Genomic DNA, 15,188 nt, shown 5'->3' with positions numbered 1-15,188 from the left:
AGAATTGTGACCTCTGAAAGGAGAGCGTCTGAAAGTCTTTGGTAAAACCTTCTCACGCTCACTGCACATGCATGCAGACAGCTGCCTGAAGAGACTCTGTTTAAAATATGTAAGAGTGAATAAAAATGCTCACGGCAGACGCACATCTGTCCCACGTCAAAAACTTCAGAGAGAGATGGAGAGGAAGTGGTAAAACTGACAAAGCACAATGTCGCCTCAGAGGGAAACTCACTCTTTAAAGGCTAAAATACCTTCAAAATAAAAGTCAGTGAACTGATGCGGTCTGTGTGTGTGTGTGTGTGTGTGTGTGTGTGTGTGTGTGTGTGTGTGTGTGTGTGTGTGTGTGTGTGTGTGTGTGTGTGTGTGTGTGTGTGAGGATGCATACACACATGGTTGTGATATAAGTGCAGAATCCAGCTCAACCCCTGTGGATCACTTCATACTTCATACTGGGGCTCTGACAACATTATTCATTTTCTCTGCTCTGATTTATTCAAAATCTCTGAGATATAATCAATCTGTCATAAATTCTAGTATCGGGGTCCAAATCTTTTATTCAAGGTTTTACACACATGGTAATGATATCAACAGAACCGCAAATAAACAGACGCACCAGTGTGTCTTTTTTTCACGTTTCCCTTCCAGATGTCTCAAACTGAGTTTGGAATTTAAACATATTCAATACTTTTATAATCTTTGAGTTTAGTTTTCTACAAATTCATTTCGATTCATTGATTTTTCTTTCATTAGTTTGTGGTTTTATGATGTTTTACAGCAAATCATCTAAGAAACTCAACAAACTGCTCCGGTACTTTATCTGGATGATAAGATAAAAATAATTAGTAAAACATTGAAGTAGAATCTCTGATCAGGATGAAAGCCGGTGTAAATAAAGCACCAAAAGAAGTTAAATGCCCACAGAGCTCATCGATACCGTCGTTATCTTTTTCAAAGGTTTCCGCTGACGTTGAAGTTGCTTCACAAAGGGAACAAACTAGAAAAGCACTGACTTGGTTGTGATGTTGAGGGAAGCTCAGGAGGACGGGACGTAGTTTCGGCTCCACTCTGGTTCTCGTGGAGCGACGTAGTCCTCGGAAAGATGTTTCGGTGTCGCCAACATTTCAACACGAGCACTCGCCGTGGCTCTCCTCGCCGCCTTTGAAACCTGTTAGAGATGCAGACATTTAGTACTGATAGCAATTCAAGAAAATACTACTGGCCCCGAATTCATGCCTTAAAAGATGTAAATCATGTTGTACACTCAGCTGCTGTTCAAGCAAAGGCTCTTTTGTCATTATACTTTTTTCTATAAGTGTTTCAGTCATCAAAAGAAAAGGCCGGACCGCAAAAACACAGATCATGGGGACAGAAAAACATCTGGCAATCTGTAAGCATCTGTCGTTTGGCGGATGACAATGATTGGAAAATTCCACAATTAATTGTAAGAACTACTCATCGAGTGAAAACAACCACAGTTTATGTCAGAGAGCTGCTTCAAACAGCTGGAACATATGAAATTGACTGTGTGATGTCAAGCAGACAGCCATTTTTAGAGTTTTCTCCACAAGTACCAGAAAGACTGATGAATTCTCTGAGTCCTCTACGGTTCGTGAACGTTCAAACTAAACTGCACCGATAAATACTGAGGCGGTTTATGAGAAGGAGCTCTTACGGTCCAGATCGGTTCCGCCGGGCGTCCGAGCTCCAGGCAGACGTTGCTCTGCTTCAGTCGGGGCAGCGAGAGCTGGACCAGTCGCTGAGAGATTCGAGCCGTCTTGGAAGCAAACGAAACGATGGACGCAACACTCTGTGGAACACAAGCACACTTCATGCACCTTAGTTGTCCTCAACCATCAGCTGAGAATCTGTCCGAGGAAGGTCGAGATTTGTTGTCATTAGAAAACACAAAAAATTCCATTTCAAGCGGTCATTCCTAGCATTTACGACCAAAGGCTTGTTAAGATAAGATATACCTTTATGATCCCCAGAGGGTAAAATCTGGAGAAAACACAATAAATACATAATAAGAGGTATACAAAACTAAAATGAGAATAAAGTTAAAGCGACAGCAAATAATGAGAGGAGAATAATGAGAGTCTGTTTTCAGCTAATTCTGCTAATGAAATACCTAAAAATAAAGCTACATCACAACATTAATGCCAAAAATGCTGATGCAACTTGTTGGCCGACATCCACCACTTAGAGTTGCCCGATGGGTTTCCCCTTCAGGATCTCACCTCTCTGTTGCTCTGGAAGTCTGGATGGCTCAGTTTGGGTTTGGAGAGCTGCAGCAGTCGCGGTGTGATCACAGCAGCTTTCATGTTGGGATCGACGTGCCAAACGGGACAGTTATTATCACACTGAGGTGTGTGAGGAGGCCTGTTGGGACCAGCAGAGAGACATTTCAATAAACTGACAGAAATAAACATCGGACAAGTCAAGTGGTTTCTTTATGAGGTTAATTACTCGAAAGAAAATGAGCTTTTGTATTTTTTCCCTCTTGTTATTATGACTTTTTCTCGAAGGATTACATCTTTATCCTGAACATCTCTGTGTTTTTCTAACAACTGTTTCTAGAACATTTATGAGTGAGTATATCTGTGGTAAATATTCTAGACGTAAAGACCAACTTCAGAGGGCGAAAATATGAACTTCTCTGAATACAGTTGAAAGCTCAGAGAACATCACATTTAGAGTGTTTACCACAGATGGGGCGACTTTGTGGCAATTTTTCTACATGTCGACAAACAACAACAAATTAAATGCTTTTTCTAAGATGTATTTTTGTTTAAAAATATTATGTATCTGACGAAATTTCTCAAATAATGGTTAAAAAGATTAGTTGACAAAGGTTGTGCTTCATCTGCTCCAAGTCTCAATCTCTCAATAAGCAACATAATTAAGTATTTCGGACATTAAATACTTAATTATGAGTTTGCTGTATTGGTTAGCTGGGTATTCTTGTGTTGTTTTGGTACTTTAACACAGTAAAAGGAGGGCTGGTACTTCAGTAATAGAATATTATTACACTGTACACATAGTATTCCCAAATACAGAAAGGGAAATTTGTAAACACTCGTCTTATAAATACGTAAAAATGATTAGCAACCAATAAAATAGTTCCAGCAGCTTTCGTTACACCAATCTTTTTGTCAAGGTAGGCACACACGTGTAATTTTAGAAGAAATCAATTCATTTATTAAGCTTTTTTGTGTTGTTTTTTTGGAGCAACAGGATAAAAGGATTAGGTTTCAGCAGCTGGTGATTAAGATTTGTTTGTGGAGGGCATTAAAAAAAAAACAATCACGGTAATATCTACGATCTAAATGACAAAAGTGAAAATTAATTTTGGTGTATTGCGTCCAGAATGTAATCCCTGTATAAACCTCTCTTCATGTCCAACGACATGTTCTGCTGCTGTGCTCAGGATTTATAAAAAGACTTCCGCGGCTGTCTGCGAGCGTCCCGGGGGACCTGAACTTTGGACAATGAGCTCTATTGTCTCCGCTCCTCGCTCTCCCACAGTCTGACACTGAAATAGCAGATGTCCAAACGTTGGCTTTCCTCAAACAGCGCGGCGACGTTAGTGTTGGACCGGAGCCGCTGCTCCTCATATTTAACTATATGATATGTAATATTCTGCAGAGATTGAACTCTAGACTGACAGATTCTGTTCTTAAAAGTATTTCTAGAGGCCTGCTGTGTTGAAAGTTTTCAGTATTTCCCAAGAAAAACGTTTTTTCTACTGAATTATGTGGGAAGCAGCTCAGTTTACGGGCTTCTAAACAGCCTGAAGCACTAATTTGACCCGAGTTTGTTTGGTTCGGCTCCACTTGTCCTCACTTCACTGGTGCTGTTTGATGACTAATGAGGCTTTTACCCGGCTTCCTGGGAGCTGCAGCTCCGGGTTCTGGGTGTTGACAAGCGGACAATGTGCTCGTACCGGGATGCCTCGGAGGAAGGACGTCGGGTCTTCCTGGAGAAGCTCGCCTCCTCCTTCCTGCAGGAAAATGGAGGCCATTACCACATCCATTAATGTGTGTTGGGACAAAAGAATGTCTTGAGGAAGAAGGAAGGAGGAGGAGGAGGGGGACACACACACACACACACACACACACACACACACACACACACACACACACACACACACACACACACACACACACACAACAATGGATGAGTGTCAGTGCTGATGGAAAATCATCTGTACCCACAAAAACATTTAAATTTGTTAATCACTCAGTGGACACATAACCATGGTCATATGTTGACAATGTTCATTTTGACTCATTGTCTCTTTAAGCAAACACGTAGTCAAACAGACCAATGATAAGGATTTAAGGAATGATTCAGTTTTAGGAAATGACTGAACCTTTTTTTTAAGTAAACTTTAAACCACATCATTCTCACCTTTGAGAAGCTGGAACTGGTACATTTTGTCATATTTTTCTTAAAGCTACTAAGAGGAACTTTCATTTTGTGTTATTTTGGTTACTGTGGACAAATGCAGTAGTATTTTCCCGGCACCAGAGTCTCTTTAGAAAACCTCTCGTCTTACTGCAGCAGAGGTCTGACAGTCGGCTCCTCTCAGTCCTGGTTCTGGTTCTCCCCGTGCCTCCCTTCCCTCCAGCGGGCCCAGCAATACGGCCTGGTCCTCCAGCAGCGTGGTGTTGTTGTTGGAGCTCTGGCTGCAGATCGATGAACTTAAAGAAGATGGATCTGAGTCTGAGCTGGTCTCTGCTGGAGTCTGATCTGAAGGAGTTTCTGGTGAACCTGCATGATTTCTGTGATTTTGCCAGACAAGCTTTAAGAATCCTCTTGCTGATGGTCTCGTTTACTGATGTAGGTCATATCGAGGCATCAGTAATAAACAGACTATTTCAAAACCAGATTAAAGTTCCTCACAGTAACTTTAATGAATAACTTTAAAGGTTGATTAATGATCCTAATGATTAAAAACACAAGGCTACAAGTCGATGGACAGAAAATGAGTCTGCAAACATTTTAACGATCGATTATTGTAATTGTTTAAGTACTCTGATACACCCTACACTGATACACCCTACACTGATACATCCTACACTGATACACTGATACACCCTACACTGATACACTGATACATCCTACACTGATACACTGATACACCCTACACTGATACATCCTACACTGATACACCCTACACTGATACATCCTACACTGATACACTGATACATCCTACACTGATACACCCTACACTGATACATCCTACACTGATACACTGATACATCCTACACTGATACACCCTACACTGATACACCCTACACTGATACATCCTACACTGATACACCCTACACTGATACACCCAACACTGATACACTGATACACCCTACACTGATACACCCTACACTGATACACCCTACACTGATACACCCTACACTGATACACTGATACACCCTACACTGATACACTGATACACCCTACACTGATACACTGATACACCCTACACTGATACACCCTACACTGATACACCCTACACTGATACACCCTACACTGATACACCCTACACTGATACACTGATACACCCTACACTGATACACCCTACACTGATACACCCTACACTGATACACTGATACACCCTACACTGATACACTGATACACCCTACACTGATACACCCTACACTGATACACTGATACACCCTACACTGATACACTGATACACCCTACACTGATACACTGATACACCCTACACTGATACATCCTACACTGATACATCCTACACTGACGTACTACACCAGTACTATTGAGATATTTGACCAGACAGTCTGTCAGATAATCAGATTAGAAGTTAACAAAATGGAGGAGACAGCAGAGTGATGTGATTAGATGAGGAACCGCAGTGTAATTATCAGAATAAACAGAATACATTCATCATAATATATATTAAGAACTCAACTAAACAAGCCAATATATACAAACTGTGTGTATTCTGCAGCTCTTCCTGCTTCAAACCAAACCAGCAGGTGACTGCCGTCATCTTCAATTACAGGATATTACTGTTATTTGTTCTGGGCGCTGTGCTTCCTGTGAGGGCTTCTGATTGAATTACACTGGATGTTACTTTTTAATCTGACAGCTGAGGCAGAGGGGAGGAAAAACAACAAACAACAACGGCTTCTCGTCTACTAATTGATCTCGACAGAAGTGATCACCTCTGATCGGGATGCAGCTGGCATCAGCCCTGAACATCACTTTGCAGTTTGCATTTCCTGAATCAACTCTGTGCCAAAGTCATCATTACCCCCTTCAGCTTTGCAAACATATTCTGAAATATGTTGACGGCAGCATAAAAGGCTTGTGATGAACACAAACACCCCCCCCCCCCCCCTCCCTCCCTCTACAAGAGTCATCAGTAACGTTCCGTGGGTGCAGACGGGCTACAGTTACCTCCGCTGGTCCTCCCTTGCTGAGAAGTCTCTTTTGTGTCTGGCTAGGTATTGGATTCTTGCACTTGGAACGGCTCCGAGCGCTGGAGCGGAGAGGGGCCATATCGGCTCCTGGCTGCCCCAGCTCAGCTTCCCACTGATCAATGAAAGGATGAAAAGGTTTCCAATGAGGAGACGCGGCCATGACAAATGCTGGGCGCAGAAGCAGAAGGAATATTTTCCAAGCGAGCGATGACCAAATGAAAGAATGATAGTCTCAATCAAATGTGGCCTCTCGTTCATCTACGCATTGTTTTTCTGTTTTAACCGCACATTCAAAGCGTGCCAGACATCTGCCTCCTATTATGCCGTTTAAAGAAACCGCTGGAGGAAGGAAACGCCGACCACAGAGGCTCCTGAATTCTTGGAGTTCATTTCACAGCAGATCGATGAACAAACGTGCAATTATTATATGACGTAACAGCTGGAACAGAAGTCATGTTTATAGACTGAGAATAACCAGAAATAATAATAACAATGAGGATTCATCTCTTGTGCAAAAGTTATTCGTTTTTAAATATGTGACTGAATGTGGTATGACTCAGCTACTCACCAAGGAGTCGTGGCCCAAACAGTTTTTGAGGTTTTGTGCTGCGCGAGCTCCAAGACTCTGCAGAGAAAACACACAATCCCCCAAAAAACACAAATCAGCTCTAAATACGAGCGTAGAGCCTCTGGGCCCAAAGGGGGGGGACATGCAATCAGTCAGTGGGTTTCCCGTCTGTGTCGAGGGTTTCTTCTTCTTTCTGGCAGAGCTGTGACATTCACAAACTGCTCTCTGTTCACTTTTAAAGAAGTTGGCTTCAAACTCTAAACCTCACTGTGGCCACTGATCAAAGTCAGAGACTCAACTGTTTACGTTTATCTGTGAGTCGAACTGTTTCACGACAGAACGACCGACTGAAAGAGAAAAGTTGACATTTTTGGCTTTTAGATTTTGTCCAGGAGGTTTATCAACATAGTAACACATGAATCACATCGGCAACACTTCGCTTTAACACCCTGTATTTACTATTTATGAGCAGTTTACAAGCATGTAATACAATCTTCAGACATTTAAGTATCTATTAATGTGCAGTCATTTTAACAATCATAACTTCTTCTATGAAGACATATTTTTTATAATTAAACTGTGTTATATTTTGTCTTTCATCATGTTTATAGTTATGGACGCTTCCCAGGAGGACTACAAGTTGTTGATTACTACACCGAATAAATAAGACTAAATATCTGTGTTCTGTGGTACATTATAGTGCGTTAAAAACATGTATTGAATGTTCATATGCTGCTTATTAAATGTTTAATTGCTGGGGTCAAATAATGTGTTACCAAAACAAGTAAGAACCTGAAATAAAGAAAGTGGACATCGACACTCATAAATACAACAAAGAAGAAAATAAGAGAAAGAGAAACATGACAGGAGCACAGAGACCAAGAGGAAAGAAAAGAAGCTCAACAACTATTTGAATGATGTAATAAATTAAGGGAATTAGAGGCATGACATTAAACTTTGGACCGGTAGTTATCAACTCATTATAATTCAATAAAGACAAAATTAAGATCAATTTAGGAGGAAATTCACATTAACTTACAGCAGCACGAAGACTAAGAGGTAAGAAAAGCATAAAACAATTATATGAATGAAATAGATACTAAATAAAACAAGGGAATTAGAACATTAAAAAGCTGCACTATCTATATATATATATATATATATATATATATATATATATATATATATATATATATATATATATATATATATATATATATATATATATATATATATATATATATATATATTTATTGTTTATGCATTACTTTTGGCTAACTATAAGTGTAAAGTATTATAAAAAATATAGATAGAAATATATAGAAATGAGAAGTAAATAAACAGATGCAACAAACATGCAACAATTAAAATAGTTTAAAAGTAGTCAATATTTTCTTTCAACAAACTTTAAGATTGGTAAAAATGTTGTATTTTGTTTGTAGAATTAATAAGAATGTTGTTCCTGCACCTGTTTGATGGACCAAATCTGGACTCAATACCTGCACAAAAAATCAACAAGAAAAAGAAATCAGAGAACATATGAGACTCGGACTATTTGAAGGCCGCGAGGCACACGATTAACTCACCTGGTTCTCCAGACATCTCAGCTGGACGCGTTGCCTCGCTGCCTGCCGACGGTGTCACACTACCCTCCTGCTGTTGCTATGAAGCCAGGAGTCCTTCGCAACCAACATCACACCCGAGGACTCCTTGAAACTGGAGCCCGCACACTGAAGCCGTCTCACCGCCTCAAGACTGCTTCCGTCAGAGCGAAAGCGATACGTGGAGGTGAGCGGTGAAGCGTGGCCGTGGATTCTGGAGAGCTGCTTTGTGTTTGGATCACATTCCAGATATAGAAGAGCTCCGATGTCCTCAGTCAGGCTCCATCCTCAGATAAGCTGCTATTATTAGTTCTATACCCACAAATGCGGCGCCGCGGGGCGTCCAGCAGGTCACGGGTTCAACTCTCACAGCTACAATAAAAAGTCACACCAATCAGTTTAGTGCAAACTATTTATTTGAGAGTGGAAAACCATTACAAAGACAATCAAAGTGTTGATCAATACTGTATATTGGACATGTTCTGGTATTAGAAAAACACTCCGAGACAAATGTAACACATGAAGGCTTTGCACACAACAACAACGTAGTTCCCCTTCATCCCAGAGTTAACAGACGTGATTCATTAAGCAGATTTCACCAAATAAAACAGCTTTAAGACGAAATAACAAGAACCAGGCAGCATCTCTCTCAACAGCAACAAACACACAAAGACATCTGGAAAAGAGATAATAAAAGCAAGAATGTTTTAAAGCTAATCCAACAATTACACACAATGATTTGGTAGTGTTAAAGTTCGTAAGTTCGGTGACTAGATATCTGATTATTCAAAAATAAAAAGGCGATAAAACAGCTGATCTTTACAGAAAACAGCCCTCAGTTTCCACTTCACCGGCTTCATTCAACTGTTTTATTCAGGCATTAAATAGCTGCCGTGTTCCTGTTGAAGTTAAGCTTTTTATATATATATATATATATATATATTTTAGTTTACATGTTAACTACGCATGAGAAAGCTCAACTGCTTCTTAAAGCTGTGATAGTTAGGTTTGCATGTTGGCGCCCCCACATGGCAGACAGAGGTAACAGTTTTAAGACATTTAAATTTAAATACCCAGAAATCCTGACACGTACCATCACTGAGCTGAACACAGCGAGCCTCATGTTTTAATATTTATCAGAAGGGATGGGGGATTCATTTTTGTACTTTGTATTAAACTTTGTCCAGTACAGCTTTAGGTCTTACTGTCGAGGTTTTAAATATTCTGTGGATCACGTGACAAACATCATGATAACTGCCGGTTACGTGCAACGGTACGTGAAAAACGACCTATATGATGCTAACAGCCTGTTAGCTCATCGCTGGTGAGGTCCTGCGTGAATCTAAACCCACCGGGAGTCTTTTAATGTGAAACACTCACGTCTCTGCTGACGAGACTCTGAAAATAACTCTTTGGTGAAGATGATATTTGAACACCTGTCGGCCCTCAGCTTAAAATCACAAAATCACTCATTTACTTTTGGTAACGATGGAGCAACAAATTCAAAGTCAGTGAAGTTTTACACTTTCAAATCCAGAATCTGGAAGTTTGAATAATCCAAACTCTACTAAAGCAGAACGACAAATCAATTTAAATCTTCTCATGAATAAATAGGAGCTTCAGCCGAGCTAAAACATTTAAGAGAGAACCTGCTGGATGCTATCACACCGGACAGAGGGAGTGTCTCATCTGCCGTCACAAACCATCTGGATGATCAGGTCCCGGGCGTCCTGGACGCCGGAGCCGAGCTCCTTCTCGCCCCTCTTCACGTAGGTGCCGATGAGGAACAAGCGGCGCTCTCCGACCTCGGACAGAGACAGGGCGGCGTGGAGGTCCGTGATGCCGCAGCTTCCTGGAAGGTCCTGGAAACACGAGTCAAACATTTGAATCATCCACTTCTTATTATTAAGACACATCAGAGGATACCTGCTCTGGGTTTAAAGTCTTTAAGTATCTTTAAGTATTTAAAGATGATTTTAATGATCTTTTCTTTCAAATTTTAAGACTTTGACTCATAAAAAACGGATGATTTTTGTCTGAAACCTAGAGATTTAGATCATCTTCTGTTGAATTAAAAGGCAGAATTACAACGATGTTGAATTTATGTTAAAACATCTGTAGCTATAAGATCTGACGGACAAAAATATAAATACTATTGTTATGAAATATTCTCTGACAGTTGCGTTAACAAAAGGATATTTGTTGGTTTTCATACTAAATATTTAATATATTTTGATAAGTTACTTCACAGAAACAAAACTATATATATATATATATATATATCTCTAAATAATAATCGGTACATTAATCGATATTGAAAATAATCATTTGTTGTGGTCGATGTGAACATTGCGTCTCTAATGAAACTGTCGCAGGCTGCTGTTGGAAGCAGCATGTTGTGTGTTGTGTTTCCTGTCACGCTCACCTGTTTGTTGGCCAGCACCATCAGAGGCAGGCGGGGCTCGGAGGCCAGCAGCTCATGTAAATGCTTCTTAGCGACGGGGAAGAGCTTCGGGTCGGAGGAGTCGACCACGAACACCAGCAGCAGCGCCCTGGACATGTACTTCTCCCAGTACGGCCGGAGCTCCTCTTTACCTCCAACTGACAGACAGACAGGCGACTGTGACTACCAACTCAAGACCGACTTAAAGTGTGTCTTTTGAAATCAGACTTACTCTCTAGGAACTCAATGTGCAGGTCCTCCCTGTGGATGGAGACGGCGTTGAAGCCATTCGTAGGCTGTGTGTCCTGCTCCAGACACCCGGTGGACAAACAGTTCAGCAGGCTGGTCTTACCGGATCCATTCAGACCCAGAACCAGCACCTGGGTCCCCGTGGACTCCACGGGCTTAGACTGCAGCACACACAGAGAGCAGAGCACGTCAGATGAAGTGTTTGATACATGAGTTTATGTACGGATACCATAAAGATACACCGTCATGCATTTCTACAAAACCCCTTTTATCTTCATGATCGATAAAAGAATTGTTTGCTTTCTTTGATGTTTGGGGTATTTTGGTCTATAAAATGGTCATAAATGTCACAATCTCCCAAGAAGACAAGTCATTAGAAAACTAATAATACTATTCACATTTAAGAGCCATGAACTTGTGCAAATTAATTCAAACTTTTAACTGATTTAAACAAAAAATGCTGATTAACTTTCTGTCGCTCTAAAAAGTTATTTCACTAATTGTTTTGTTCGTGTGATCCTACATTTCCCAGAATTCACAGCAACTCCCCAGATAACTTGAGTTTAACTGTTACTGTTGTATCCCAAACAATATAAAAGGTATCTAGCTGGTTGTAGTAGTTTATAAACTCTGGATGTTTTAAAAGGAAACCTAAAATATTCCACAGCTTCTGTTTTCTGGTCTGTTTTCCCTCAAGTTTTCATAGTAAAACTAACCCTTTATTTAAGTGAAAAGCAGTCAAATGTGTTCAGTTCTATCTTGCCTGTGTCCATGTAAGAACAGCTAGATGTCAGATATATAAAAATGTAATCTTTAAAGTACTTTTTACTACACCAACAGGTTTTACCGGAAGGTGTGTCATCGTGTTTTACCTCCAATTTTGTCTTGGGTTCAGCAGCAACCGTTGGTTCATTTGGAGCTTCTCCTCCTCTCTCCTCTTCCTTTGCCTCTCCGGCCCTTTTACCTTCTTTTCTCGGCCGTGTCCGAGGCTTCTTCTCCCCGGAGGAGGACGACGAGTAGTTCCAGATAAAATAGGCGACTCCACCCGCGAGAGCCACGGAGGCGCCGAGGACTCCGGCTTCTCTCAGACCGAACATGGTGCTCAAACCGCCGCTTTTTATCCGTCCTTTCCCGCCATTGTTGAACTTTCAGTGAAGCTTTTTTGTTGTGTTCGCCTCTTCGTCCTCTGCTCCACAACAAGTGGATTAACCAACGGACAGGAAGCTGAGCAGGAACTCCTTCAAACGCGACTTCCGGGACGATGTGCGCCGCTGTGTTTTGTTGATGCAGTGTTACAATCTCGCCGCTTGAGGGCGCCATTGCTCAGACAATGTTTTCCAGATACAGTGTTACAAAATGTAAACTCTTGGCTTATTTATACCAAAAAGGACGAATAAAGCAATTATAACCAAGTGACTAAGTACATTTACACAATCACTGTGCTTAAGTAGCCTAAAATATTGAGGTATTACTCGAGTATTTCATTTTCTTCTACTTTTTACATCTACTTGACACCTGAAGTTATTTTGCATACTAAGATTTTATTTCCAAAACACGACATTTTTTAAAGTATGACGCATTTTTCAGTGCAAAAATCATCTCATTGACTAACAGTCCTAGCCTAATCCTTAGTTTGTTTAAAAAAAAAAAAGAAAAAAAAAAAGAGACCAAATTTAAGTTATTTCAAGTATATAATGAACTATTTTAATATGTTTCACTCACTCTTCTTCGTTTAAAGCATTTTCAAACGAGCACATTTTGATTTGAACCAATGATGCATATAAAATAAAACACCATCAAATAAGCCCTTCTTTGACAGAGTACTTTTACTTTTGATGCTTTAAGTACATTTAGCTGATGATACTGTAATTTTTGATCTTCTTGTGAATACTTCCTAAAAAAAAAACTGACAACCAGTAATGGAAGTACTTAGATGTTTTACTCAAGTAGAAATACTCTGGATTTTCATGTTTTTTTTTTCCACACAACTGGTTTCTAAAACTGTACATCGATGATTTAACACAGCAAGTAAATCATAAATATGGTAAAAAAAAACAATGGTGTCGGTTGGTGTTTGCAGTGAAAAGGATGGATCTCTGTAAATACCATCCGAGTCACATGACAACAGATTTTTAAAGAAGCAGGAGTGAAAACAAGAAAGGTGAGTAAATTATAAAATACATTTATTAACAAATTAAAGGATTCCAGTCAAACAACTGATGCACGATGAGAGAAAACCAACAGAACAAAGTGTTAATCAAACGTAAAGGTTTTCATTGAACCTGGAGGAGCACAAAAAAGAAAAACAAACTTCTTTGTGTGTCTTGAAGTCCTCTCTTCCCATCACGGGTTGACAGACGCTCCCGTCTAGTTGTACCTCCTCACCGGCGACCTCTCCTGCTTCTCAGGAACACTCAGGAGCCAGGCCTGGAGCTTGCACTCCTCCCGCGTCACCCCGAGACTCTTTCGGGTCCGAGCCCTCAGCGACGGAGGCCTCCTCCTCTGCAGAGTCGAGGCCTCCTGGACCCGCTCGGCCCCGGAGCTGGAGGACTCCGCCGTCTTGGCCTGTCGATGCCTCCTGGACTTTGACGCCTCCTGGAAGTTGCTGTAGCTCTTCTGCTTGATGGAGGACAGGAGCCGGGCCCTGCTGCTGCTGCACTCCCCCTCGGTCGGGTCCTTCTCGTTGTCGTCGGAGTTCTTGTTATCCTGTGAGAAGGTCCTCTGCTGCCAAGCGATGAACTCCGACATGCAGTCTTTCAGGCGGGCGGATAAGTCCCGATGGGTCATGGTCACCTCGCGGCTGACCTCCACCGTGGCCTCCTTCAGCTCCTCATACTGGCTCTGGATGTTGGTCATCTCCTCCAGGACGTCTGCGGAGGAGAGCTCTTGGACGGCCGTGGTCCTCCCGAGAAACCCGGCGCACACGTTCTCCCTCTTCGGTTTCATCTGCTTCTGGAAGCTGAGGAAGTGTGGCATGGCGACGTAGTGGATGGCTTTGGTGGCAACGAGCTTTTGGAAAATGTAGAAAACATCTTGGTGCCCAGAATCCGCAGAGTCCTTGAGGAACTTTTGGACTACAGCCCAGTCCCTCAGAGCCAGTCTGATCTTCACATGCGGACTGGCAAGTTGCGTGTGGTACAAACCAAACATCAAATACAAGCCTCCCACTCGGATCTGGTAGCTGTACGGAGGCATGAAGAACTTCACGGCTGTGGCCAGCGCCACTCTGCAGAACCTCTTCATTTCTCCGACGCTCAGGATGCCCCTGAACACATCCGAGAAGCTCATCTCCCTCCAGATGGATGAGAAGTCCTCGAACCTGATGGAGTCGGTCTGCTGGAAACGAGCCAGTAGTTCCTCCACATCTTCTGTCAGGGGACGGTCGAAGACGGCAGAGTAAGTCAACTGCGCACGAGGCATCGTGATCCCAAAAACAACAACTTCAGTCAACACTGAAACTCCCTCGAGCTGCTCCTCAGAAAGACGGAAGGAGGCTCTGAACGGACTCGAGACAGGTGAGACTCGTGATTGGCAAAATGAAAGGAGTCAATTAAGGGGTGCGTTCAAGTAGTGTTGGAACAATTACCTCCCGATTGAGTACCCAGATATCACGTCAGGTAAAGCTATATTTGATATATACTTTTTTTTTAAAAATACTATAAACAGCTATTAACGTCCATGGTTCCACTTTAAAGCTTATGAACACACCGAAGTCAGAATAACGACGTCCCAAGCTCGTGAATAGGGGAACATCCGCGGAGCACCTGAATGCACCATAACCATCTGGTTTAATATGTTGACACGTGTTTCCTAAACAGGAGGAAAACACTATTCAACATGGGAACAGACTTCGACATAACACCTGTGTAATAAATGTATAG

At 41.6% G+C, this 15,188-nt stretch overlaps 3 protein-coding genes across 3 annotated transcripts in view; all 3 read right to left on the bottom strand.

Annotated features, from left to right (window-relative positions):
• Positions 1–488: 488 nt before the first annotated feature.
• Positions 489–8,616, bottom strand: spmap2l (sperm microtubule associated protein 2 like). Its single transcript, XM_076105197.1, has 10 exons — positions 8,601–8,616; positions 8,483–8,513; positions 7,015–7,167; positions 6,424–6,558; positions 4,662–4,752; positions 4,559–4,581; positions 3,881–4,000; positions 2,238–2,379; positions 1,673–1,807; positions 489–1,165 (listed from the first exon to the last, which is right to left on the bottom strand). Exons 1-10 carry the CDS (start codon positions 8,614–8,616, stop codon positions 1,034–1,036), a joined length of 978 nt encoding a protein of 325 aa, XP_075961312.1. The 3' UTR covers positions 489–1,033.
• A 397-nt stretch (positions 8,617–9,013) lies between these two features.
• arl9 (ADP-ribosylation factor-like 9) lies at positions 9,014–12,550 on the bottom strand. Its single transcript, XM_076105258.1, has 4 exons — positions 12,180–12,550; positions 11,291–11,468; positions 11,041–11,216; positions 9,014–10,477 (listed from the first exon to the last, which is right to left on the bottom strand). The coding sequence occupies exons 1-4, from the start codon at positions 12,402–12,404 to the stop codon at positions 10,301–10,303; spliced, it is 756 nt and encodes a 251-aa protein (XP_075961373.1). The 5' UTR covers positions 12,405–12,550; the 3' UTR covers positions 9,014–10,300.
• An 850-nt stretch (positions 12,551–13,400) lies between these two features.
• LOC142964810 (snRNA-activating protein complex subunit 1-like) overlaps positions 13,401–15,188 on the bottom strand; it is a 1,830-nt gene continuing 42 nt past the window's right edge. Inside the window, exon 1 of the mRNA XM_076105335.1 lies at positions 13,401–15,188. This exon is cut by the window's right edge and continues 42 nt beyond it. Within this exon, the coding sequence (XP_075961450.1) occupies positions 13,675–14,727 (1,053 nt within the window). The 5' untranslated portion in view covers positions 14,728–15,188 and the 3' untranslated portion in view covers positions 13,401–13,674.

Source organism: Anarhichas minor, unplaced genomic scaffold, assembly GCF_050575085.1.
Source record: "Anarhichas minor isolate MPS153535 unplaced genomic scaffold, ASM5057508v1 ptg000031l, whole genome shotgun sequence".
NCBI lineage: Eukaryota > Metazoa > Chordata > Actinopteri > Perciformes > Anarhichadidae > Anarhichas > Anarhichas minor.
Note: the sequence above shows the minus strand (reverse complement) of the source record. Positions and strands in the feature narration are given on the sequence as shown.